The sequence below is a fragment of the Mobula birostris genome, chromosome 1 (assembly GCF_030028105.1).
Source record: "Mobula birostris isolate sMobBir1 chromosome 1, sMobBir1.hap1, whole genome shotgun sequence".
In the NCBI taxonomy this organism is placed as follows: domain Eukaryota; kingdom Metazoa; phylum Chordata; class Chondrichthyes; order Myliobatiformes; family Myliobatidae; genus Mobula; species Mobula birostris.
In genome coordinates, this window is record NC_092370.1 from 201,727,665 (window position 1) to 201,755,505 (window position 27,841).

The following is a 27,841-nucleotide window of genomic DNA, read 5'->3' on the forward strand; positions in this document are numbered from 1 at the left end:
TAGCAAGCAAGTCAGATGTATCTGTATTACAGTGGAGTAAAGGGAATTACAGGGGCATGAAAGGACAGCTTGCTAAAATTGATTGGAAGGGGACACTAGCAGGGATGACAGCAGAGCAGCAATGGCTGGAATTTCTGGGAGCAATTTAGAAGGTGCAGGATAGATACATCCCGAAGTATAGTATTCTATAGCTAGGATGGCAAAACCATGGGATGCTTTAAAAAAAAAAAAAAAAAAAAAAAAAAAACTAATCTAAGGTACTGAACCACTGAAAAATGATGCTGGAGAGGGAGTAATGGGGGACAATGACATGGCAGATGAACTGAATGAGTTTTTTTGCGTCAGTCCGCAGTGTAGAAGACACTAGCAGTATGACAGTGTCAGGGGGCAGAAGTGAGTGATGTTGCCATTACTGGGAGTAGGCGCTTGGGAAACTGAAAGGTCTGAAGGTAAATATACCACCTGGACCAAATGGTGTACACCCCAAGGTTCTGAAAGAACTGGCCGAGGAGTCTGTGGATGCATTAGTAATGATCTTTCAAGAATCAATTCTGGAATGGTTCTGGAGAACTAGAAAATTGGAAATGTCACTCCATTGTCCAGGAAGGGAGAGGGGCAGAAGAAAGGAAATGATAGGCCTGTTAGTCTGATCTCAGTGGTTGGGAATATGTGCAAGTCAATTGTTAAGGATGTGGTTTCAGGGTATTTGGAGGCACATGATAAAACACCCAAAGTCAGCGTGGTTTCCTTAAGGGAAAATCTTGCCTGACAAATCTGTTGGAATTCTTTGAAGAAATAACAAGCAGGATAGACAAAGGAGAATTGGTGGCTGTTGTGAACTTGGATTTTCAGAAGGCCTTTGACAAGGAGCCACACATGAGATTTGCTTAACAAGTTAAAAACCTATGGTACTACAGGAAAGATACTAGCGTTGGCTGATTGGCAGGAGGCAAAGAGTGGAAATAAAGGACAGCCTTTTCTGGTTGGCTGCCGGTGACTAGTGGTGTTTCTCAGGAGTCTGTATTGCAACTGATTCTTTTATATTACATGTCAATGATTTGGATGATGGAATTGACGGTTTTGTGGCCAAGTTTGTGAACGATAGGAAGATAGTTGGAGGGTCAGTTAGTGTTGAGAAAGCAGAGAGGCTGCAGAAGAACTTGGACAGATTAGGAGAATGGACAAACAAGTGGCAGATGGAATACAGTGTCGGGAAGTGTATGGTCATGTATTTTGATAGAAATAAAAAGACTATTTTCTAAATGGAGAGAAAATTTTAAAAAAATCTGAGGTGCAGAATTCCCTATAGGTTACTTTACAGGTTGAGTCAGTGATGAGTAAGGCAAATGCAATATTAGCATTCATTGAGAGGACTAGAAATTAAAAGCAAGGGTGTAATGTTCAGCGTTTAAGACACTGCTGAGGCCTCAATTGGAGAACTGAGAGCAGGTATAGGTCTTTTATCTAAGAAAGGGTGTGCTGACATTGTTCATGGTTCAAAGGATGTTCAGGAAAATGATTTCAGAATGGAAAGGCTCATCACACAAGGAGTGTTTGAAGGCTCTGGGTCTATACTCACTGGAATTCAGAAGAATGGGGATTGGGGAAGAGATCTCATTGAAACCTATCAAATGTTGGAAGGCCTAGATAGAGTGGATGTGGAGAGAATGCTTCCGATGGTGGGGAACTCGAAGACCAGAGGACACAGCCTCAGAATAAGGGTACATCAATTTATAATGGAGATGAGGTATTTATTTAGCCAGAGTGGTGAATCTATTGAATTCATTGACACGGGTGGCTGTAGAGTCCAGGTCATCGGGTATATTTAAGGCGGAGGCTCACGGATTCTTGATTAGTCAGGGTAAGAAGGGATACTGGGAGAAGGGAGGAGATTGGGGCTGAGGGGGAAGTACATCAGCCATGATGAAATGGCAGATCAGACTCAATGGGCCAAATGGCCTAATTCTGCTCCTGTGTTTTATTATCTCATGCAGGGAGAAGAAAGAAGTACTTTATGGATACAATTGGGGCAAACAAATGGCACTGACAAAATCTTAATTTGAGACCTGAAGGGCCAGCAATCAAACGTAGTGAAGTAGTGCTTTAGTACAGTTTTGAGCAAACTTCAAGTTATAGCAAGCTTGAGAAGTGGTTAAGAGCAGATCTTGATACTAGGTCAAGTTTACAAGTTTGATATCACACCGGAGGAATATTGTATCATTTCTTAATGCATGCATTACTAAATGACAATAAAAGAGGACTGCGTGCCCTCATAATCTAAAAAAAAAGTTGTAGTTCTGTAGGACTGAGATTTGTTAAGCACATAAAGCGTTAAAAACATGAGTGCAAAATCAGCCTTGGATTGAATGGCAGAGAAAGCTTTAGGAACTGAACGGTCAACGCCTTCATTTTTCTACCTGCGTCCATTTGTAAGAGCATTCACTGGAGAATGGGGAAGCATTAAGAGTGTTAGCACTACACGTTGAACAATTTAAAATAAACATTGCTAGAGGCATGTGATAGATGAAAGGGAAAACTTATCTTCCAAGAAAATCTGTTAAAGCAATTTCATACCAGATTTTGATTTGGCCTCTGCACTCTGAAAAAGAATACCACCAAACTTGTAGGCAGGAGCTCCCAAAGGAAAAGAATGATTCCAAATGCCACATAAGCTTGGTCACTGACTTTTTCAACATCAGCCTGTAAGTAAACATTAATGCAGTTTAGTACAATCGAAAAAGAGTCAGATGCAACATTCAAAGGAAAATCCAATAAAGGCAATGAAAAAAAGATAAATCAATGAACATTTAAAGTAGTTTGAAAATGGAGTCTTAACTTGTAAAAGACCATCTTGTTTCAATTTATTTAATTAATTCTGTTAATGCTTCAGGTCAAAGACTCATTTTGTGGTGGAATATTTAATTTTTGTTCTGATGGGAATTTCAGTACATGCCTCACTTTTTTCTCATCTACTAACATTCAAGTCCTCTACTTCATCTCATCCATTTCCCATGTCTATGCTCTTGCTCTGTCCCAGAGGGGAGAGAGTAAGGATAGAGATCTCCCTGGCCCTCACCTTTCACTCCAACAGCCTGGCATTCAACAGATCATTTGTTGCCACCTCCAAAGAAATTCCATCACCTAACACATTTCACTCTCCCAACACGCTGGAGGAACTCAGCAGGTTGGGCAGCATCCGTGGAAACGATCAGTCAACGTTTCGGGCCGGAACCCCTCGTTTGTCAGGTTCCGGCCCGAAACGTTGACTGATCGTTTCCACGGATGCTGCCCGACCTGCTGAGTTCCTCCAGCGTGTTGTGAGTGTTGCTTTGACCCCAGCATCTGCAAAGTATTTTGTGTTCACATTTCACTCTCCACCTCTTTCAGCATTTCACAAGGACCATTCCCATTGTGACTCCCTATATTGCTACTAATGCCCCCTTTTCTTACAGCATGTTCCACCAGCCACAGGCAATGCAGCACTAGTTCTTTCATCTCTGCGGTTCCTACCATCCACAGAGCCAAATAATCTTTGCAAATGAAGCAGCAATTCACTTACACCCCTTCCAACCCAATGTACTGCATTCAGTGTTCACATTGATGGAATGCAGATTGGGCCATTGCTTAGTGGAACATTTGCTTGCAATCTACAGTGGCAACCCAGAATTTCCAATTGTCTGTTTTAATTCTTCATTCCATTCCTCTGACCCATCAATCCGTGGCTTCCTGCACTGTTTGACAGACCCAATGCAAGTTTAACGTACAGCACCCCATTTTCTGTCTGCGCACATTGTAGCCACCTAGTTAGAACTGAATTTTACTAGTTTTTAAAATTTCTTTAGAAATCAGTCATCCATTTGTCATCACAGCTCAGTTTATTTTCTTTGTGAGACTCTTCAGACTGACCTGATGAGCTTTTCCTCCTGTTAAGCATTTTGTAACTCCCACATTCTTGTGTCTTAGTTCTCATTGTGTAACTGCTGCCATTCAATCATTGATCTTTCTTTACAGCTGATCCTCATCACCCCGGTTTTAATGAGAGACATTCCCGTCCCCACCCTCCCTGCAGCTTGACAAGTGTATCCCCTTTTCAGTTCTGTCAAAGTTCAGACTATGTTTATCAAGCTTTGTCACCATACATGACCCAGATTCATTTTCTTGTGGGCATTCACAGTAATTATATAGAACCAATAGAGTTAATTAAATTGCACATAGAGGGACAAACAGACAAGGTACAAAAGACAAACTGTGCAAAGAAAATTTAAAAAAGCAATAAATATTGGGACATGATTGTAGAGTTCTTGAAAGTGAGTCCATAGGTTGTGGAACCATAGGCTGGGGTGAGTGAAGTTGAGTAAAATTATCCTCCCTGGTTAAAGAGCCTGATGGTTGAGGAGATATAAAACTACAACTGTTTCTCTTTCCGCAGATGCAGTTTGACCTGCTAAGCATTTCCAACAACTCAACAGACCATAAATGCTGGAATCAGGAACATTTTTGGCATTGAGTATTTCTAGCATTTGGTATACTCTGCCTCCTAAATAACAGGCTTCAAAGTTATTGCTGAATATGCAAGTGAAATCACCCCTCAAAGATGACTCAAAAACCACACAGCTGCTTTGGTTTTAAGCAGAAAATTACATTATTGTGCTTACCTGATCAGATACATTGTACCAGCCATAGTTGAACGAACTGGGCCTATCCTCTGGGGCCATGAAAACAACCACCAGGTTATAGGAAGCCCTGGAGATATAAAGTAGGATCACTGCAGCACCCACAATCATGGCCTGACAAACAGATGTTCCCTGAAGAAGGAATACACGTTAATCAGAGGTTCAACAGATAATTCTCAATGTTAATCCACTGCAGTTTCTAGGTAACTGAAAAGCAAAAAAAAAACGACAGATGCTGGAAATCTGAAATTCAGAATGTGCTGGAATAACCAGCTGGCCAATTAGTAACAGCGGAGAGAAAGGGGATTTACACTGCAGATCAATGACCTCTCATTAACACCAGGCAAAGCCAGGAATCAAGTAAATATCAAGATACAGAAGGGAGGGTGGAAGGAAAAGGTGTAGTAATAAACAATGTTCTGGAGGGACTCAGTAAGTTAAGCAGCATCTGAGAGTGGAAATGCATTGTCAATATTTCTTATTTTGATCCAGGGTTTCAAACTGAAATGTCAACTCCTCCACAAAAAATGCTGGTGAACGCAGCAGACCAGGCAACATCTATAGGAAGAGGTACAATCGATGTTTCAGGCCGAGACCCTTCATCAGGACCGAAATCTCGACTGTACCTCTTCCTATAGATGCTGCCTGGCCTGCTGCGTTCACCGGCATTTTTTTGTGTGTGTTGCTTGAAATTCCAGCATCTGTAGATTTCCTCACTTCAACAACTCCTCTCCTTCCACAGATGCTGCACAACCCACAGAGCTCTTTCAGCAGATTGTTTGCTGCTCCAGATCCCGACATCCACAGTCTCAGGTTATGCAATAGCAGTGGAGAGAAAAACTGGATTGGTTGATGATCTATCAATACTGGCCAGTTCAGACAGAACAGGAAATATTGTTTATTCTGAAGTTATTGAATACCAAGATTTGGAAAATGCCCAAAAAGATGACAAAAATGCAGTCGTTGACCATAATTGCAGATTAGGTTATCTTTATTTATCACATGTACATTGAAACAGTGAAATGCATCATTTGCAACAAATTAAGTTAGCAGGGATTGTACTGGACACTCCGCAAGTGTTATCAAATTCCCAGCGCCAACTCACTAACCCATGTACATCTTTGGAACGTGGAAAGAAAGAAGCGCATAGAGGAAACCCAAGCGGTGACGGGGAGAACATACCGAAGGTTTTCACAAACAAAATGGTGTGTGGCTTTTTGCTTCAGAGAAACTGTGACAACTGCTTTTATGAACTCCAAAAAACTGAAGACAAAGCGCGGTAAAAGTATTTATGTAATCACATCAGACCTGCCTCTTAAAGTGAACCCCAACTCAATGTTGGTGGTTGTGAATTCTGTATGTCTCCACCAATTGCATTCCCATTACAGCCCCCACCCCGACAAGAATTTACTAAAATCAGCATTGACAGCCCGTCCGGAGCTCAGATGATCCATCCGGCTCGGGTCCCATGGTCCATGGATGTTGGAACAGTAGGTGCCTCTGGCTCGTCCAGAGGTGTGTTGACACACCCATGGTCATGTCATGATGACAAAGGGATAGTAGCAGAACACTCCAAAACTCGGTGGGCGGGTTGAAGTGATCTCCCAAAACACTTCAGGTTTACCCACCTTATGATACGAGTCTTTTCTCTCCATTCCAAAACAGGTACGGGCCATCACAATGGGCCTAAGGGGATGTTGGTATGCATCATGGCAGATGAAAACAAATGAGGTGGAATGCAAGTTAACAGGAATCCAAGAGTGCTGCACACTATGATGGAAGGTAGGAATAGGTGCAAGGGAATTGAATTTACTGAGCAGGATGAACACTGTTGAGAGGCCGACCAGGCGGTCATGGCGTCAGGAATAAAATTACTTGGCACTCGTAACAGCTGCCCATATACCACCTCAGCGACGGAGTGCAGGTCCTCATTTGGTGCTGTTCTGAGCCCCAGCAGGACCCACGGGAGATGATCATGCCAACACTCGTCCATCAGGGAACCCTCAGAGCAGCTTTAAAGGAGCGGTGAAACCACTCACATAGGCCATTGGACTGCAGGGGACACGCTGTGGTATGATGTAGCCCAACGTTGAGGTTATGGGCCATTGCAGCCCAGAGATCTGATATGAGCTGGGGACCATGGTCAAAGGAAATATCAGATGGGGTACCAAACGGAGCAACCCAGTTGCTAATGAATGCCGGAGCCACGTCTGCGGCTGTCGTCAATGCTGGAGGGATGATCTTTGGCCATCTGAAGGTTCTACAGTCCACCATGGTAAGGTGGTGTGAGAAACCATGGGGGGGGCGGGGGGAGGAAGAGGACCAACTAGGTCCATATTGACTGGTAAAACTGTCACTCGGGGACCTCAAAATGGCACCTGAACGCGCTGGTCAAGTTTTGCTTGCTGGCACTCCATAGAGGCTGCAGTCCAATCACGCACATCCTTTCTAAGGCCATGCCACACAAACTTCAGAGCAACCAATTTCTGTGAGGCCTTCTGGCCCAGATGCAAGAGGCCATTTATGGAGTTAAAAACAGTCTATCAGTTTGTGGGCACTATGGGGCGAGGGTGACCGGTTGAGGCATCGCACAGGAGAGAAACCCCAGCTTCCTCGAACTTAATGTCAGCCAACCACAGGCCTGGGGCTTTGGGTCTGTAACTTGGTCGGCTGCCATAGCCAACTCTCACAAGTATGGCCGCAACGGCTGGCCGTGGGAGGCAATTAGCCACGGCATTATTTCACTCCTTGTATAGCAGTTGTGAATTCAGACATGCAGGCCAGGTGGCATCGCTGCTGTGCAGACCAATAGGCCAATATTTTGGCCATCGTGTGCACGAGGGACTTGTGGTCAACGAATGCTGTGAAACAGAAGAAAATTCAAATGACAGCCAGCCAGGTAGACAGTGAGAAGCTCATGGTCAAACGGGCGGTATTTCCTTTTGGGGGAACAGAACTGCTGGCGGCTGGTGAGAAGCTGCCACACATTTCCTCGTATAGTGCTGCTTTTAAGTATGCTGTACAAGGGGAGCACAAGTTCAGCAGCTCGTGAATGAAGTGGTGATAGAAATTCACCATACCCAAAAACTCCTGCAGCTTTTTAGTGTGGTGCAGTGGGAAATCCATAATAGCGGTTAGTTTTGATGGGAGGGGTTTCACACCTTCTGCAGTGACGCGATGACCAAGAAAGTAAATGGTTGCCAAACCAAACTGGCATTTAGCAGGGTTAATAGTCAGTCACTGTTGGTTAAGCACTTGAAAAGTGCGCAGAGATGAGATACGTGTTCAGATTTGGCGACAAGCATGTCATCCAGGTAAACAAAAAGCAAATCGAAGTTTTTTAATACAGAGTCCAACAGTCACTGGAAAATCCGTGCTGCATTTTTTCAGCCCAAACGTTACTTGCAGAAACTCAGAGGCAAAATGGTATCACAGGTGTTTCGTGACTGGCCTCTGAGCACAGGCACGCAATGGTAGCCCCTAACTAGATCGACTTTGAAAAAAATTTTCTGGTTAAGTGCCAGAAATTCTTGGATGTGTGAGACCGAGTAATGATTGGGGGTGGTAGCCTCATTAAGCAACGTTCCCTCCAAGGTGCGCGCATGCACAAAGGAAAACTACGCACAAAAGGCCGTCACACTCTACCTCGTTAGCATGTTAATTATGCTATCATACACAATCACATTTCCTTTTCTCGTTTCTGATGTGGACAACGTGGAGTTTGCGATGATGTACCTGCATATTTTAGAACAAGCTTATTTATCCTATTTTTATTGAAGCAATTAATTGATTCACTGTGTCAAATTTGGCGCTATGCTTAATGCTAAAGAAACACAAAAGAACTGCAAGTTCATTTAAAGCATAATGGTTTAATGGAACAGTAGAAACTACTACACCTAAAGCTCATGAGATCAGGAATGTGTAGCTATGAGAAATATTTTTGTACAATACAGAAACTGGTGTTGCCTATGTGTATTGTCGTGATACAAATTCTCCAGCAACTTTTGCAAGTGGGAAGTGGAGTAATATTTGGAAACTTGACGTTTTAAAGTGACGTTCAGCAAACAAATCACATATTGACGGTGTGAAAAAGCTCCAGCGAGAAAATCCTTCATTACCCGCTACAGGCCTGATATCTGTTTTCAGAGTGCTGATGAACAACAGTGAAAACGATCAAACCCAGAGGAGATCAAAATTCTGATCGACAATGTTTCTCAAGCTGTTAAAATGAATACCGCTATATAAAATTCAGTGTGCACATGTTGTTGTCACTGGGGGGTGTGTGCACACACTAGTCTTTACAAAGTAGGGGGAACATTGTCATTAAGGCAACGTTAATTGCCACACTGGTGGCAACCACCAATGGTCTTAGGGACCATATGGAGGAGCAAGGTAGGGCTATTTGACCAGTGTACAATGTCAAGTCTTCCCTTGTTGGCAAACTCTGCCCTCACTGTTGCCAGCTTTTTAGGGTTCAGTCCACATGCGCAGGCATGGACTAATGGCAAATGCGGGGCTCAACCCCATATTTTGTGATGATAGTAAAGAATGTGGGCTTGGTGAGGCTCGGGCATTCATCCAGCAGTCGAATAAACTCGTACATGGTGGTGCATGCACTTGACAGTCATTGTGGAGAACTTACTGGGGGAGTAGGATAACAACCCAAAGTCCTTGATATCTACAAGCCAGCAGTTCTTTTTTAAAATAAGGGTTGACGAATAGTCCTTGGGCAAACACAGAGCAGAGGTCTAGCCACTGTAGCCAGGATGAAGTTGCATGTGTAACGTTGCCCACTGAAGCACAGCATCACTCATTGTGTCCCAGTCAGTCTGGATCCTGCTGCCGTTGACAGCCTCAGGTTTGACAGGTTTTGTCGCTCTTTGCCTTCTTGTCAATAAGCAATGCTGGCAGCACATTCACTTAAGCACCAGTGTCACACAGGGGGTGTTGCCCTGAAAGGGTGCCTGTAATGAAGACTAGACAGCCCTGGCAGCTGGAATCCATGGTGTTCACGGACCTCTGATATCCCGATACACTGGTACTGTCAAAGCTGCAAAGTGGTCAGCACCTCCTAGCGTTCATATCCAAGCGAGCACTGTGAAAACGTGGCCCACATTGTCTGTTTCGCAGCTGCTGGTGACTTTGTCGGGTGCCTTGCTGATCAGGCTTAATGAGGCAGGGAAGAGAGGAGGAGTTATGTACTACCGCCTGGCTGTGTAGACTATCAACTATTTTAGCAAGCTCCCCATAGTACTTCACAGGTGCATTAGTGAGGGCTATTCAAACTTGATCAGGCATTTGCTGCATGAAGAGTTCCTTAAAAATAAAGTAAGAACGGTGACTTTCCAGGAGAGATAGCATGGATTTCAGGAAGGGTAAGACAAAGGAACACCATACCAATCCTCATAGACGGATCAGAAGTGGAGAGAGTGAACAACTTCAAGTTCCTTGGTGTCAAGATCTCTGAGGATTTAACCTGGTCCCAACATATCGATGTAGTTATAAAGAAGGCAAGACAGTGGCTATACTTTATTAGGAGCTTGAAGAGATTTGGCACGTCAACATATACACTCGAAAACTTCTATAGTTGTATCGTGGAGAACACTGGACAGGCTGCATCACTGTCTGGTGTGGAGGGGCTACTGCACAGGACCGAGAGAAGCTGTAGAAGGTTGTAAATCTAGTCAGCTCCATCTTGGGTACTAGCCGATAAAATACCCAGGACATCTTCAGGGAGCGGTGTCTCAGAAAGGCAGCGTCCATTATTAACAACCTCTAGCACCTAGGAGGTCCAGTACCTAGGCATGCCCTTTTCTCACTATCACCATCAGATAGGAGGTACAGAAGCTGAAGGAACACACTCAGCCATACAGGAACAGCTTCTTCCCCTCTGCCATCTGATTTCTAAATGGACATTGAACCCATGAACACTACCTCACTTTAAAAAAAATACAGTAATTCAGTTTTTGCACTTCTTAAAAATCTATTCAATATAAGTAATTTATTTACTTGTTCTCCTGCAAGATCACCAACATTTCAGATTTACTCTTTTCATCAATATTGTCTGATTTACTGGTTTTTTTTCTCGCATTTATTTTCTTTCCAGATGTCCAGCAAATGCAATGCTCTGCATCTCAGTCACAGCATTTAAAACCCTATAAACCTCATTTCGATTTGATTTTCTTATCTTTCAGGATAATTAGCAATTAACAAACTTACATTACCTCTAATTTGATAGCATCAGCAACTATCAACCCATTTATTGCATTGCAGACATTCCCTTTTTCTCTCCACTACTACCCTCCTCCCACCCGCAATTTAGAAACGCTCGTTTCAGAAACTTGATACGACTGAGATGGAAAGTCAGTGAGCTGAAACATTAACACTGCTTTCACCACAGATGCTGTCCAACTCGCTGAACATTTCCAGTATTTACTGCTTTTACTATAACTTTCTGGTATTGTGCAATAGTGTAGTGGTCAGAGTATAGCTCCTGGTGATTAACTGAATTTGACACTATTATACAATTTCCATAATTAATAGAATTAAATTATCTAGGATACCAAATATGTTGTTTACTTGTGGCCTGCATCAAGGTACTCCCATGACTAATAGTAAGGGGAGAGCCACCTTCCATTCAAATAGTGAGGCATAATTCTCTTGAAATCTACATAGTGGTAATAATGAAAATTAGACAATTTCTGCCGCTTAATGGCTCCCAAGAATATCTGGCTACCAATAAAAATTGTGGGTTTAAAATCAAAGTTGAAGGTACAAAATAGAAATAAACAAATAAATACATACATAAATTAATTTTACTGAAAATGTCAGTTTAATTTTTAAAAAGCATTAAAAATTGGGAGACAAATAGATGTTAACAATATTTAAAGTACATTTTTAAAGTGCATGCGTTTGAAAAGTAACCTTACCTTTGACTCGAGATAAACATTTGCAGATGACATTTTTGCGATTTTGAAGATGCACACTGCTAATGATATGGCACAAAGTACAAAAAGGCTATCATTGATGAGCACTCGAGCAAACACTGTCCATTTCAATTGGTTTTCTGGCACATTTCCTTGGACAAGTACTGCACATGTGAAATTCACCACCAGAAATAGAATACTAACAAACAAGAATGTGAGCCGTAATGGAATCCTGAGAGCATTGAAAAAAATAGTTAGAGAAAGCTCTATATACATACATCAATAATCTGAATTAGCATTAGTAAATACAATTTGTATTAGTTACATGCTGCTTCATACAAATTCTATTTCAGTAATTGAATTTAGTAAACAGAGTCACAAGAGTGTAATGAATAAAGCACTTTTTTGATAACCACCCACTTGGAAAGCTTCAAGAGAGAAATGAGAGAGCAAGGGAGAAAGCTGAGAAGCAGGACCTCCAGGGTAGTAATTTCTGAATTGCTACCTGTGCAATGCGCCAGTGAGGGTAGAAACAGGATGATCTGGCAGCTAAATGTGTGGTTGAGAAGCTGGTGAAGGTGGCAGGGCTTCAGGTTCTTAGATCATTGGACCTCTTCTGGGGGAGGCACGACCTGTACAAAAGGGTGGGTTGCACCTGAACCCAAGGGGAATCAATATTCTCGTGGGCAGGTTTGTTGGAGCTGTTGGGAAAAGTTTAAACTAATTTGGCAGGGAGGTGAGAACCAGAATGAAGGGGCTCAGGATATGCCAGATGGTATAAAAGCAAGATGGTGTGCAGTCAGACTGTCAGGAAGGGCAGGCAGATGATAGGAGCATCAGTGCATTAGGGATGCAGAATCAAAAAGGGTAGCAAATACAGTACACGAAGTGTTAAATCTCAAAGCACAGAATGCAAGAAATAAGGTGGATGATCTTGTTGCACTATTACAGATAGCCAGGTATGATGTTGTGGCCATCACTGAATCGTGGCTCAAGGACGGTTGTAGTTGGGAGCTGAATGTACAAGGCTACACATTGTATTGGAGGGATAGGAAGGTAGGCAGAGGGGGTGGCCTGGCTCTGCTGGTAAAGAATGGCATCAAATCAGTAGAAAGATGTGACATAGGAGCAGAAGATGTTGAACCACTGTGGATTGAGTGAAGAAACTTCAAGGGTGAAAGGATTCTGATGGCAGTTATATACAGGCCTCCCAACAGAAGCTGGGGTGTGGACTACAGATTAAGACAGGAAACAGAAAAGGTATGTCAAAAGGGCAACGTTATGATAGTCATGGGAGATTTCAACATGCAAGTCAATTGGGAAAATCAGGTTGGAAATGGATCTTGAGAGAGCTTGTTGAATGCTTATGAGATGGCTTTTTACAGCAGTACATTATTGAGCCCACTAGGGGATGAATTATATTGGATTGGGTGTTATGTAATCAATTGGAGCTAATTAAGGAGTTTAAGTTAGAAAGACCCCAAGGAGAGAGCGATCACAATATGACTGAGTTCAACTTGAAATCTGATGGGGAGAAAGTTAAGTCTGACGTAGCAGTATTTCAGCGGAATAAGGAAATACAGTGGTATGACAGAGGAATTGGCCAAACTAAATTGGAAGGAGATGCTGGCAGGGATGCCAAGACAGCAGCAATGTCACAGGTTTCTGGAAAATGAGGAAGGTGCAGGACAGATGCATTCCAAAATGAAGAAATTCTCAAATGGCAAAATAGTACAACCATGGGAAGTCAAAGCTAATGTTAAAGCAAAAGTGAGGGCATATAATAAGCAAAAATTAGTTGGAAGATAAAACATTGGGAACTTTTAGAAGTCTACAGAGAGCAACTAAAATTATTAGGAGGGAAAAGATGAAATATGAAAACAAACTAGCAAACAGTATCAAAGTGGATAGTAAAGGCTCTTTCAAGTATGTAAAAAATAAGAGATGAGAGCAGATATAGGACCATTAGAAAACAAGGCTGGAAAAATAACAACAGGGGCCAAGGAAATGGCAGATGAACTAAATGAGTGTTTTGCATCAGTCTTCACTGTGGAAGACACTAGCAGTGTGCCAGATGTTGAAGGGTATGAGGGAAGAGAAGTGAGTGCAGTTACTATTACAAGAAAGATGATGCTCAAAAAGCTGAAAGACCCAAGGGTACCCAAGTTAACTGGACCAGAGGAACTGCACCCTAGGGTTCTGAAAGAGGTGGCAGTAGAGATTGTGGAGGTATTAGTAATAACCTTTCAAAAATCATTGGACTTGGGCATGGTGTCAGGGGACTGGATAATTGCAAATGGCACTCCACTCTAAGAAAGGAGAGAGGCAGCAGAAAGAAAATTATAGACCAATTAGCCTGACCTCAGTGGTTGGGAAGATGTTGCAGTCAATTGTTAAGGATGAGACTATGGAGTACTTAATGACACTGGACAAGATAGGACAAAGTCAGCATGGTTTCCTTAAGGGAAAATCTTACCCGATGAACCTGTTGGAATTCTTTGAGGAGATAACAAGTAGGATAGATAAAGGGGATGTAGTGGATGTTGCTTACTTGGATTTTCAGAAGGCCTTTGTCAAGGTGCCACATATGAGGCTGATTTCCAAGTTAACAGCCAATGGTCTTACAGGAAATTTACTGGCATGGTTAGAGCATTGGCTGATCGGTAGGAGGCAGTGAGTGGGAATAAAAGGATCCTTTTTGAATTGGCTGTCAGTGACTAGTGGTGTTCCACAGGGGTCAGTGTTGGGACTGCTTTTTATGCTGCATGTTAGTGACTTAGATGAATAGGTGGCATTGGTGACAGTTTGCAGATGATATGGAGATGGGTGGAGAGGCAGATAGGGTTGAGGAAACAGGTAGACTGCAGAAGGACTTAGCCACAGATTAGGAGGATAGGCAAGAAAGTGGCAAATGAAATACAATGTTGGAAAATGCATGATCATGCACTTCTGTAGAAGAAATAAATGTGTGGACTGTTTTCTAAATGGGGAGAAAATCCAAAAATTTGAAATGCAAAGGGACTTGGGAGTCCTTGTGCAAAACATAAGGTTGCAGGTAGCGTCGGTGGTGAAGGCGGCAAATGCAATGTTAGCATTCATTTCAAGAGGTCTTGAATACAAGAGCAGGGATGTGACGCTAAAGCTTTATAAGGCACTGGTGAGGCCTCACCTTGAGTATTGTGAACAGTTTTGGGCTCATCATCTTAAAAAAAATGGGCTGGCATTGGAGAGAGTTCAAAGAAGGTTTGCAAGGATGATTCTGGGAATGAAAGGGTTATCATACTAGGAATGTTTGATAGCTCTGGGTCTCTATTCACTGGAATTTAAAAGGATGTGTGTGTGGGGGGGATCTCATGGAAACTTTGAACATTGGAAGGTCTAGACATTAGATGTGGAAAGGTTGTCTCCCCGTGGTGGGGGAGTATAGGGCAAGAGGATACAGCTACAGGATAGAGGGGCACCCTTTCAAAACAGATGTGGAGAAATTTCTTTAGCCAGAGGGTGGTGAATTTGTGGAATCTGTTACCACAGGCAGCTGTGGAGGCCAGGTGTATTTAAGGCAGAGCTTGATAGGTTCTTGATTGGCCAAAGCATGAAAGGTTACGGGGAGAAGACCGGGGAATGCGGCTGGTGGGGGGGGGGGGGAGGGGGAAAAAAGGACTAGCCATGATTGAATGGTGGAGCAGATTCGATGAGCCAAATGGCCTAATTCTACTCCTATGTCTTATGGTCTACTGATGGGTAGAAACTGCTATAATATGTTGCAAATCAAACACTGACATACTGTACATCATTTTCAACACATTTTAAGCCAAATTCACAAAAAAATGTTTTTGGCCACTTAATTCATGAAGTAACAGAAATGCTAATTTGTGAAATCATGTTCTTTGGAAATATGCTCATTTTAATGTAACTATTTCCAGAATGCATATTTGCTACTCACTTGTATTTGTTAAGTTCTGGACAATATTTGGCTTTAGCCTTGAAAATAACCTGCAAAAAAGATACACATTATAATAATGAAACAATCAGAAAGTGAATTCAATAGTACAAAACAATTGTGCACAGGACATTAAATCTTCAAGCCAATTTACTAATTTCTTTCATTGGATCAGTGAATTCAATACAGATTAGGAGGGTTGGCCAAAAGCTTGGCATGGATGTAAGTGGTCTTTTGAGAGGATGAATGTAACACCAAATGAAATGACAAAGCAGTTAGTTTACTTCACTATGGAGTACTGGGAATGAAGACAAAAACATAAGTAAGTGATAGGAGGGTTGAAGTGATCGTATTCAATTATTCATAAGAACACTTTGGATTAGATAACACGGTTGAGGGTTAGGCAGAAATAGATGTGACATAGCTAAAAATTGGCATGTTTTCTGCAGGTGACAATGGCCAGCATTATAATGCAGCCAAGAAACAGGAGGAAACAAGTGGGTTGGGTGGTGGGGTGGGGGGGAGGGGGGAAGAAAAAGGAGTATCCTGGTTAAGAAGGAGAAAATTTAGTTACAGCAAGCCACTGGAGAGGGTTATTGAAAGCAAGGAAGAGGAAAAAAAAGCCGTTTATATAGGACATTTCAGTTTCTAGGAAATTCATAAATTGATAAGTATCTATTTATGAAAAGCCCAGTGGCTGGTTGTAGCTCTTTAGTGCTATGTCAGTAATGTCCACACAGGAAGAAATTAAGTTGGTTTATGGAAGTAACTATCACAGAGCTATGAAACATTAGAAAGACCATGGAAGAAACATTTCATTATGAGGCTTGAAATATTACAAATTGTTGGGTGAAATGGTAATTTTGAAAAGTTAGCAAATGCTATGTGAAGAGGAAATATCTGAATGGAAGTATGGCGAAGAGTATGTGTCATGGATCATGAAGGACTCACTTTATCTTGATTCAACTGCAGAAGGTGCAGCTGGGTAAAACCATCCTTATCTCTAGAAATATAGGTAACTCATTGATTGTAATGATTTCAAAATATATTTGCTTTATTGTATTTCCACATTCTGCTTACACAATTTTATTCATACTTACATATAGATTATGCTACACAACTGCATTAGGTAGAAATGTCAGATGACTTAAAATGTTTTAGCCTGAACCCCAAGTTTAGATCATAGGAACATGCAAATCTGCAGAAAAATATCCCGATTTTAGATCTATATGCAAAAGCAATGAACAGATAGGCCATTCTAATGAAATGCCAAAAAAACTGTATAAACTGAGAGAAGAAAATTCTAGTGGCTGGAGTGAAACTGAGTGAAAGACAATACGATTGCTTCATGGAATAAAACATCATGTTCATGTTCACCTATTATGAATATTTTAGGCAAGGATATCGACATGGTGAGAGAATGATCCTATGTAACATTTGGGATTTGGATCTACAAGGACAATGCCAGTTGTAACCTCTAAAAAGGCTAAAATCAAAAAATAGAAAACAGTAAAATAGTGATTAAAAGGGATTGCTTAACATTTCAGTAAAATAGAAAAAAGTTAAGCATCTTTAATTTGTTTGGCGAGTAGGATTGTTTCCAAAATATTCAGATTAGGAAATGCAATTCCTCCCAAAGAACGCAATGTACATGAACTGCTGGAATTCTGAATGGAAAAACTGAAAATTACCAACTCGAGAAATCAGAATCAGATTTATTATGATTGCTGACATGTGAAACTTGCATTTTGCAGCCAATGCAGTGCAAGGACAAATATCTATTAATTACAACAATGAAATAGTACAAACAAAAAATAATGAGGTAGTGATCAAGTACCATTCAGAAACGTGATGGCAGAGGGAAAGAAGCTGTTTCTAAATCATTGAATAGGCATCTTCGGGATTCTGTGCCTCCTCCCTGATGCTAGCAATGAGAAATGACATGCTTCAGTTCATGGGGGTCTTTAAGGATATATGCGGCTTTGAGGCAACACCTCTGAAGACACCCTGGTGAGGAGTGTTCTGCCTATAATGGAGTTGGTTGAATCTAATACTCACTGCAAACTCTTGCAAATCCTGTGCACTAAAGCCACCTCAACAAGCAGTGATGCAACCTGTTAGAATGCTGTCCACCACATAAATAGAAATTTAAGGGTCTTTATTGATGTACTAAATCTGCTCAAGCTCCCAATGAAGTAGAACTGCTGGCATGCCTTCTTCATGCTTACATTAATATGTTGTGTCCAGGATAGATCCTCTGGGATATCAATACCCAGCAAATGGCTGCTCACCCTTTCCACCACTGACTCCCTCAATGAGGACTGATGTGTTCTCCTACTTCCCCTTTCTGAGGTTTACAATCAGTTCCTTGGTCTTGCTGACACAGTGCAAGGGTAAAACAACCCTTAACCAGCCAATCTCACTCCTGTAAGCCTTCTTGTCACAGTCTTAAATTCTGCCACAGGAAACTTATAGATGGCTTTGCCTAGCCACAGTCATGTGAAAAGAGTGTAGAGCAGTGGGTAAGCACATATCCTTGAGGTGCACTTGTCTAGATCGTCAGTGAGATGCAATTTATTAAAATTGTTAATAATTGCTTACAATCTAGGATGATGACATTTCATCTAAATTTGGATGAGTTGACAAGAAAAGTTTTAAGTCAGGGAACAAAGGGAGGGATGATATGTAGAGCAGGGGACATTAAATGACAAAAGAGGCTGAAAATGCAGTCAAGGACTTTATAAATGCAGTATTATCTGACTTTGCCAAAAGGAGTTTGGAATGCGTGCTGAACATCTGGAAAATGTGTTGTGCTAAAATACATTGTGGAATTCAAAGTTTGTGTAAAACAAGCTATAATCTACCCTTGTCACATAAGTGGATCTTGCTCCTGTACTTTGACAGCGTACAGGATGAAGATTCAGAAAATGGAGGAAGGCTGTTAAAGCAATGGCCAACAGGAGGCTTTGCTCATGTACAACCCAAGTGGAGATATTTTCCCTTCATCGTTCCAGAGAAGACATGAACAGATTATATAAAGGAAGACAGGATTCCAAGGGCAAATATGACAAAGTAGGAAAAACATCAATTAAAAGTACAAAGAGGAAAGTGGACAAAAACACAGATAATTTCTTTGTAATATCAGTGCTACTAGGTAAAGAACATTTGAGTACCGTTAAGTGTTGAAAGGTCTCAAAATACAAGGCGAATTTATTAATGCTGCCCAGGAAGAAAACCCAATGTTTCAAAACAATGTATTTTTAATAGGAGATGGAAGCCCTAGAAGTCATTAGATTCAAACAAAAATGTGAAGACAGAATTTATACTTCCTGTCAGAAAACTATACATTTATATTCTGCCTTTCATGTGCATGCCATCAAAATAATGTGAAGGCAAAGTTAGCTCAGGGGACTGACTACCAGTTTGATCAAAGGAAGTTGGACAGGGGAGCAGAAAGTGAAAGACAGATTGGTGTAAAGATCTGCTCTGGCTCACGCAACCACAAACAGTTGAACAAAGGGTGGAAACACCAGACGTTTGTTCAAATGGGATGAATGCAAGGCATCAGAGGGGAATAACATAGGGATGAAATTTTACTACACGTGTTAGTGTCTTCTAGTTATTTGATCTTCAACAGCGAACACAAGAATGATTATCCAGGGAGAATTGATACAGAACAGAGTTTTGGTTCAGCTGGTTTAAATTAGTGGATGGAACGTTTGCTAAGAGAATATTGATACCTTCAGACTCAACTGTGGCAAAGGCATGTTGAAGAAGATCAGGAACAGGTGGGCTAATATAACAATTCAAACAGATAAAGTAAAACAGTCTGGAAGGTTAAATCATCAACTGAAATCGCTGGAAGACTAAAACACAGCTTGTAACTGGGAGCCACGTATGAAGACTATGATCTTTCCAATATTTAACAAGAGAAGTAATTTCAAGGAGGGTTTTAAAAAGTGAGAATTAGATAGAAATTGAATGAGAATTCCACTTACAATCTAAAGAGATCAAGGATTAGTTTTCAGTAATTTTAATTTGAAGATGATGGCATGAGAGAATGGAAAAGAAAAATGTACAAGGTGGATAGGTCTGGTTTATACAGGTGAGAAATCAGGCTTGCTCTGACAGAACAGGAACAATGCACCGATGAGAAAGTGAGGGCATGTTCATGATGGAATTGAAACATGACACTGATTGGGGTTGATGCTGCAGTTGCCAGGAGGCGAGGAGATCGGGGAAATAAATTTTGTCATTCCATGGAGTGTGAAATTGCAATTGGAAATAATCCAGCCACTTCTAGTTAATCATAGAAATATTAGTTTTGCTGATCATGTAAAAAGACACAAGAGAAATATACAAACTAGGTCAAATGAGCCAAAGTCTTCTGAGGTTGCAGAAAAGAAATATAGTCAAGATAACAGGAAGGGAATACTATTTTGCAGTTTTGATCATTACAGGCAAGAAACCAGGCTGGAAAGATTCAAAGATGAGCTTGAGAAAAATCAAAGAACTGTAGAGACTAGAAATCTTAAGTACAAACAGAAAATGCTGGAACAACATTTGGATGGTATGCACATGAAAGGCAGAATGAAGAAATGTTTCATGCCTTGGACCCCATCAAAAACCTAGAAAGAGTAAAAATGTTGGTATAGGTAGCAGAGAAGATGGGGGGGGGGGTGGATGGATTGGTAGAACAGGTGGAATATTTTCTCCAATAGACAGAAAAAGGCAGTTAATCTCCTTTATCTGTGTAACATGTTGCTAATGTTTTAAAGTATTAAGAAGTTTTAAATGTTTGAATGCCTCTATAAAGTCCATCTTACTGGATAGAATATGCCCAGCAGACTAGAATATAGATGTGAAAGTCAAAAAGAATGGCAGACAAATGAATAAACAACAAGTTATCTAAAGTAAGAGAACTTGATATCAAGTTCAGGCTGCAAAGTGTCTAGTTGGAAGATGAGGCATTTGCTCCTCGAACTTGTATTGGCTGTTGTAATAATGTAGGAGGCTACATTGAAGTTAGAGTGGGAAAGAAATGAATCAGGCAACAGATTCATGGCCTCCTGCAGACTGAGCACAGGTTCTTCACAATGCAGTCACTCAACCTGCATTTGGATTCTCCAAATGGGACTGAGGTGAGATGAAAAAGTAGAAGCAAAAGACATGGATTTCTGTGTTGGTAGGGCAGAGTGAACAGATAGGAGTTGCATCTCCTGCTGCTGTATGGGAACATGCTATTTAATGGGAAGGAACTGACCAGGGAGTTGCAAAAGGGATGACCCTTTCAAAATGTGAAAGGAGGTGAGAGACTATGTACCTGGTGGTGGAACCTATTGGGAGCTGACAGAATTTGCCAAGGATGATCCATTTAATGCTGGCGGGTGGAAGGAAAACTACCTACTTTGTCCAGGAATAACTGTTAGAGGTATGGGAAATGGATTTCAGCATTTGAATAGGTGTTCCAGGACTGAGGTTTCAAATGTGAAAAGGAGTTCACAGATATGAGTAACCAGGAAAGCTCGTGAAATATTGGCACTTAGCATGGGATTCAGATTTAAAACTAAGAGTGCAATTTGGTTGCAGAGCTGACTGGTTTCTATTCTGAGTAATGTTTAGTTTTGGGCACAATACTCAAAAGGACGTGGGCACGTGGCCAAGTGGTTAAGGCATTCAACTAGCGATCTGAAGGTCGTGAGTTCAAGCCCTAGCCAAGGCAGCGTGTGAGTGTCCTTGAGCAAGGCACTTAATCACACAGTGCTCTGCGGCGACACTAGTGCCAAGCTGTATGGGTCCTAATGCCCTTCCCTTGGACAACATCAGTGCCGTGGAGAAGGGAGACTTGCAGCATGGGCAACTGCCAGTCTTCCATACAACCTTCCCCAGGCCTGCGCCGTGGAGAGTGAAGACTTGGTCTCCATGGTCTCGCAAGACTAACAGATGCCTTTACTTTACTCAAAAGGAAAACTACATCAGAATAGCATAGCAGGTTCAATGAATGTTATCAAAGTCTGCTTAATTAGACCAAGTTCATTAGAATTAAGGGTGCAATCCAGTTGATGTATTTAAAATTATAAAATGTAATACAAAAAGAAACCATTTCATCTGATGTTGGAATCTTAAGATGATCTTAAAATTAGGAAGAAGGGCTTGCAAGAACTAAGCTTTTCTTTAAAAAAAGATACGCAAATGTTGTAGCCACCCAAGAGAAATGAAATTCAGGACCAAAAAGTACTATTTGTTTACAATGCTTGAAGCTGTCATTAAGGAAGAAACAGCAAAACATTTAGAAAGGATTGGTTCCATTAGACAGACACAGCATAGATTCAGAAAGGGCAGGTCCTGTTTGACAAACTAACTGGAGTTCTTTGAGGACATAATGAGTGCAGTGGATAGAGGGGAACAGGTGGATGTTGTATACTTGGATTTTCAGTTGTTCGATAAGGTGCAGCACAAGAGACTTATAAATAAGATATGGATGTATGGAGTTGGAGGAAGTGTATTGGCTTGGATAGTGGTTTGGTTAATGAATAGAAGACAGAGAGTTGGTATAAATGGGTGTTTCTCCAGTTGGCAGTCAGTTGTGAGTGGGGTGCTGCAGGGGTCGGTGCTGGGCCTGTAGCTGTTTACCATTTACATTGATGATTTGCAAGAGGGGACTGAGTGTAGCGTAGCAAAATTTGCTGATGACACTAAACTGAGTGGAAAAGCAAATTGTACAGAGGATGTGGAGAGTCTGCAGAGGGATAAAGATAGGTTAAGTAAGTAGGTCAAGGTCTGGCAGATGGAATACAACGTTGGTCACTGCAAGACCATCCACTTTGGAAGGAATAATAGAAGAACAGATTATGATTTAAATGGTGAAAGATTGCAGCATGCTGTTGTGCCGAGGGACTTGTGAGTGCTTGTGCATGAATCGCAAAAAGTTGTCCTTCATTGCTAGAGGGATTGAATTCAAAAGCAGGGAGGTTATGCTGCAACTATACAGGGTACTGGTGAATCCGCACCTGGAGTACTGTGTGCAGTTCTGGTCTCCATACTTGAGGAAGGATATACTGGCTTTGGACGCAGTGCAGAGGAGGTTCACCAGGTTGATTCCAGGGATGAAGGGGTTAACCTATGAGGAGAGATTGAGTCGCCTGGGACTATACTCTCTGGAATTCAGAAGAATGAGAGGGGATCTTATAGAAACATACAACATTTTGAAAGGGATAGATAAGATAGAAGTAGGAAAGTTGTTTCCATTGGTAGATGAGACTAGAACTAGGGGACATTGCCTCAAGATTCAGGGGAGAAGATTTAGGATGGAGATGAGGAGAAACTGTTTTTCCCCCAGAGAGTGGTGAATCTGTGGAATTCTCTGCCCAGGGGAGCAGTTGAGGCTTCTTCACTAAATGTATTTAAGAAACAGTTAGATAGGTTTTACATAGTAGGGGAATTAAGGGTTATGGAGAAAAGGCAGGTAGATGGAGCTGAGTTTACAGACAGATCAGCCATGATCTTATTGAATGGTGGGGCAGGCTCGATGGGCCGGATGGCCTACTCCTGTTTCTTGTGTTCTACAAAGTTAATGGGTTCGAAGCATAGGCCTGCCATGATCTGAACGAATGGTTGAAGGGCCTAACTCTGTTCAAGCACATGACGAATCTGGAGATTGGAGCTGAATCATGGTCAAATTTGAAGGGCAAGCATAGCGTGAAGGAAAACTATTAGCAAAATGAAGTTCTGAAGCCAACTGTCATAGAAGGGGGTGGATAATGTAGGGTACAGCTACGTTGGTTACATTTAATTCAAAATTGCTTATGTAATATTGGAAGCTGTAACAGAAGAGTGATGCTTGATGTTCATTATGGTGGTATGCAGTATTATATGGTCATCATAAGAGGATATTTTACCATTTCCATAGCCATTCCTTGGCATTTCTCCAGATACACACACACACCCTCCCCTCCAATAATTATGATTTCTTTCAAAACCATTGAATCTACTCCCACCTTGTCAGGCAGTGAATTCCAGATCACAATGCATTACCTTAAATTCTCAAGTTCAAATTTTTTTTAATAGGCATATATACCCCAGGTATAAATGCCATGAAATTAATTTTTCAGCAGTAGCACAGGTGGCTTGGGTATCAAAGGAGGTGTAAGATGCTCCTTCCTTCCGCTAGCCTGCAGATTACCCTTGGACAAGTCCTATCACCTGTTTAGCCCACCCACCCCGATCAACATCACATGAAGCCATGGGAGCAGGTGGTGGATGATCCTATGAGTAGCTGGTGCACATCACAAGTCCTGGTGATGTGACCACTGATGCTAGGCAGACAATCACTGAAGAGTATTGATAATGGCTGGGGTCACCTGTCTTACTAAGGCACTGCCCAGAAGGCAGCAATGTGCATAATTCTGATTTGATGGAGACAGTCGAGAGTGCATAGCAGAACATCCGGAAAACTTCTGAAATGTCTGCTTTGCTACCGCTGCTACTGTGTGGTAACTGGAATCTCTGGAGCTGAAGGCCTCAAAATCCTCGGCTTTGCGTGTTTCAGCGGCTGGAGAGAGGTTGAAGGTGCTCGGCGGAGGATGGCGCTCAGGAGGCCGTATCGGACAGGCTGCTCGGAAGCTCGGAGTTTTCGGACGGATGGACCACGGTCGGCTGGGGTCGGCTGCTTCCAAGGTATCGGCAAGTTGACGGTGCCTGAAGGTTTATGGCAGGGAGTTTCTCCCTTTTGCCGCTGCTATCAGGGACTCGGGAGTCGATCAACTCGGGGACTTTGAGACTATTTTTTTTTACTGTGCCTATGGACTGTTCTTCATCAAATTATGGTATTGCTTTGCACTGCTGTAACTATATGTTATAATTATGTGGTTTTATCAGTGTTAGTCTTTGGTTTGTCTTGTTTTCTGTGATATCACTCCAGAGAAACAACATTGTATCATTTCTTAAAGCATGTATGCATTTCTAAATGACAATAAAAGAGGACTGAGTGTTCTCATAATCTACTGTCAAATTGGTCAAAGACAATCATGATCATAGAGCATGATTGCCTACATCATATGGAAAGCCACATAATGATGACCTTGCTTCAAATGGTTTATTGACATGATTGATCCCAACACTGTTCAACAGTGCAAGTGCAAGTAGTTGTCTATAGAATTTGCCAATAATCAGGATCATAGACTATGATAGCCTACATCATATGGCATGGTACATAATGATAAGCCCATTAGTCTTGTCTTCCTTCAACTTCACTTTTAGTAATTTTATTTAAATGATTATCACTGGATAAATCAATTTGGAATAAGTCTTAAATCTCCCATGAACTTTCTCTTTTAAGTCGTCCAATGCCTACATCTTCCCCCAAAAAGTTAAACACTCCTAGTAAGGTTTTAGAATATTTCCCCCCATGTACTTTAAAGTTTTGACATTTTATCCCTAAAAATGTGGGTCATGGCACAGTTCCATGAGGGTCAAACAAGTGTTTTATAAAGACTACATTATTTCCTTTGCATTTGAACACTGCCCAGATACTTCAAGGAAGCCAATGTTCTGCAATTAATTCAACTTTATTATCAAGTAAGCAGATTGAAGGTATATTAGAAATGGGAGGGCAGAAGAGCAGAATTAGGTCTGAAGGGCAAATCGTGTTAGAAGAATCCAAATAGAACATGTGAAATTAATTTTAGACTTTGCACCAGCCTTGCTAGTAAACCCCACACCACAAATTATTAGAATGGGGGTTAAGAAACCAAGGAACTTCTCCCAAATAATACACAATTGGAATTATCAAGGGAGAAAGACAATGGCATTAGAAGGAACAGGAATACTGAACTAGGATCAGGTGCTTGGAGTAGAAATGCAAGTATGAAAGAGATAATGCTATTGAACTATTTCCTAACAGTCATGCTTCAGGGAAATTCCCTTATTTTTTTCCTGATGTAAAGCACAAATCTCAACTTAAAATGGCAGTTGCTTTGTAAATTTCACTGCCTAAATTTGTAAATTTCACATTCTTGCGTTCATGCTGTAATGAATCTAATTGTTCTCATCTTCTTAACCAATCTTAAAGAGGATCTTTGCTATAGCTAAATTAATGCAGTCTTTAGAAATCACGTCAGTGCCCTGCTGCAGCACTATATTTAACCATGTGCAGCACATTTTTGAAAAAAGACATGACAAGCCTCAACACAAATGGAAGGATAAAAAAGCACCGTTTACCTACAGATAGCTGTACAAATTAAAAAGCTGCATAAAATCTTTTAATAATCATTCACATTAGATACCATGCAACATGGGGTTAGCTAATGCTTTGTATATACTTGGCTGCATTGATCTTCGAGAAATACCAAAACCCAATCACTCACAGAACTTGCCAATCTGACTTTGTTGAAGATGTACAAAAGGTATGTGCAGGTGACAGGCATTGTTTGGGGTCATGATCATTTCTATGGAGTTCTGGAGTACTACAAAATTATTACACTGATACTCGAGGGCTGCGAACAGCGTCACTCAGCTTCCCATTCCAAGCATCTAGAAATGTCAATTAATGTTCTACCCATCAGTACTTTATACAATATCACGTTATTGCATATCAGGAAGTGTTAGTTAATATCATTGTAACATTCACTGACACCTCAATGGTCCAGCTGGAAAATGCACAATGTTAAGCAATGAACAGAACTCCTAGTTTGATTCCTGGTCTGCAATGACAGTCAGGTGGACATTTACAAACATTTCCAATGGAGGGTTCCAGTTGACTTCATGTTTTTATCCTAATTACAGCTTAATCTCTTGCTTGGACAAGTTCCAACACAATTATCCATGAAGGCTCTCAGTCATCCAGGTCATTGTATATCAAACAGTAGTAAATCAAGGCAACTGGACTTGCTGTGTTGTCTAGAAGACATTTCGCCACTCATCCAAGAGGCTTCTTCTCTTCTAATCCGTGTGGGTAGTTTTCAGTCTTATAAACGGGGTTGTTTAAAGGTATAGCAATCATCTGAGGGTCTTTATATGAGAGGTTATCCAAAATATTTCCTAATATAGACAATTATTGTGATAGGTGTAAAAATGAAGTAGCTACTCTGTCACATATGTTCTGGTCATGTCCCTCATTGAAATATTTTCTACAACTTCTAAAGCTTTGAAAATTAATTTACAACCTAATATGTTGACTGCTCTATTTGGAATAGCTCCGCATCATATTCAGGGTATTTCATTTTCAAACCAACATGTAATTGCATTTGTTACATTGTTGGCAAGAAGGGCTATTTTATTGAAGTGGAAAGATACCTCTGCTCCTACACTAATTCAATGATTTTCCCAAGTAATGTTACGTCTTAGTTTGGAAAAAATTAGAAGTAGAACTTTTGATCCCTGATTCGATTTTGAGAGAAGGTGGGGCTCTTTTGCCAAATATTATCATTTAATTAGAATTAATTTATATGGTTTCCTTCCAATTTTATGTTATATAAATGTGATTTTGCATTTTTTTTAATTAATACATAATATATATAGATATATATATATATATATATATATAGATGATTCTAAGATGTATTGCTCCGGGTGTTGGTTCCTAATGGTTTTTTTTTGTAGTTAGTGGGTGTTTTTTTTAGTTAGTTGGAGTTCTCTTTTTCCTTCTTTTTCTTATATAATTTTTTTTTCATTAGCATATACAAGTTTTTTTCAGCTTTATTAATTATATAAATACTAATTTGTTGAACGTTTGTATTTTATAGCTGTAGAAGATTATATATCAATAAAAAGATTTTAAAAATGAAAATGAGGGTCTTTAAGAGTTGTAGAGGTAATGGGAGGGTCATTAGTCTTATTTTTGCATGAATGGATGTGTGAACTGTTGTGGAGTCGCCGGGGTAGAGATGAGAGGACTGCATTGTAAGTAGCTGATAGGTAATGTTGTATCCCACCCCCTGTTCAGGGATGGGTTTTCCGGTTCGACAAAGATAGCTTCTACAATTGCTATACCTTTAAACAACTCAAGTTTAAAAGCCAGCGAACTACCCACCATGGATTAGAAGTGAAGAAGCCTCTTGGATGAGTGGCAAAGCGTCTTCTAGACAACACAGCAAGTCCAGTTGCTTTGATTTACTACTGCTTGATACCAACACAAGTCACTTTTCACGAGCATGGGCACCGACAAGCAGAGTCCCTGAGAAAAGTTCACTGACACTTAGGGAATGGTAGTATAACACCAAAAGAGGGAGAAGGGGAAGCACATTATAGGATCTGCTAATACTTATAAATCTACCTTTGTTTCTCTAATGAAACACCAGGTTGCT

At 41.0% G+C, this 27,841-nt stretch overlaps 1 protein-coding gene across 3 annotated transcripts in view; it reads right to left on the reverse strand.

The window, feature by feature from the left end:
* gpr137c (G protein-coupled receptor 137c) overlaps positions 1-27,841 on the reverse strand; it is a 49,313-nt gene that overhangs the window by 11,238 nt on the left and 10,234 nt on the right. For all 3 annotated transcript variants that reach the window (XM_072268966.1, XM_072268957.1, XM_072268948.1), the window contains exons 2-5: positions 15,543-15,592; positions 11,603-11,831; positions 4,656-4,805; positions 2,575-2,700 (exon numbers count right to left, since the gene is read on the reverse strand). In XM_072268966.1, coding sequence (XP_072125067.1) covers positions 2,575-2,700; positions 4,656-4,805; positions 11,603-11,831; positions 15,543-15,592 — 555 coding nt within the window. The remainder of the gene's footprint in view (positions 1-2,574; positions 2,701-4,655; positions 4,806-11,602; positions 11,832-15,542; positions 15,593-27,841) is intronic.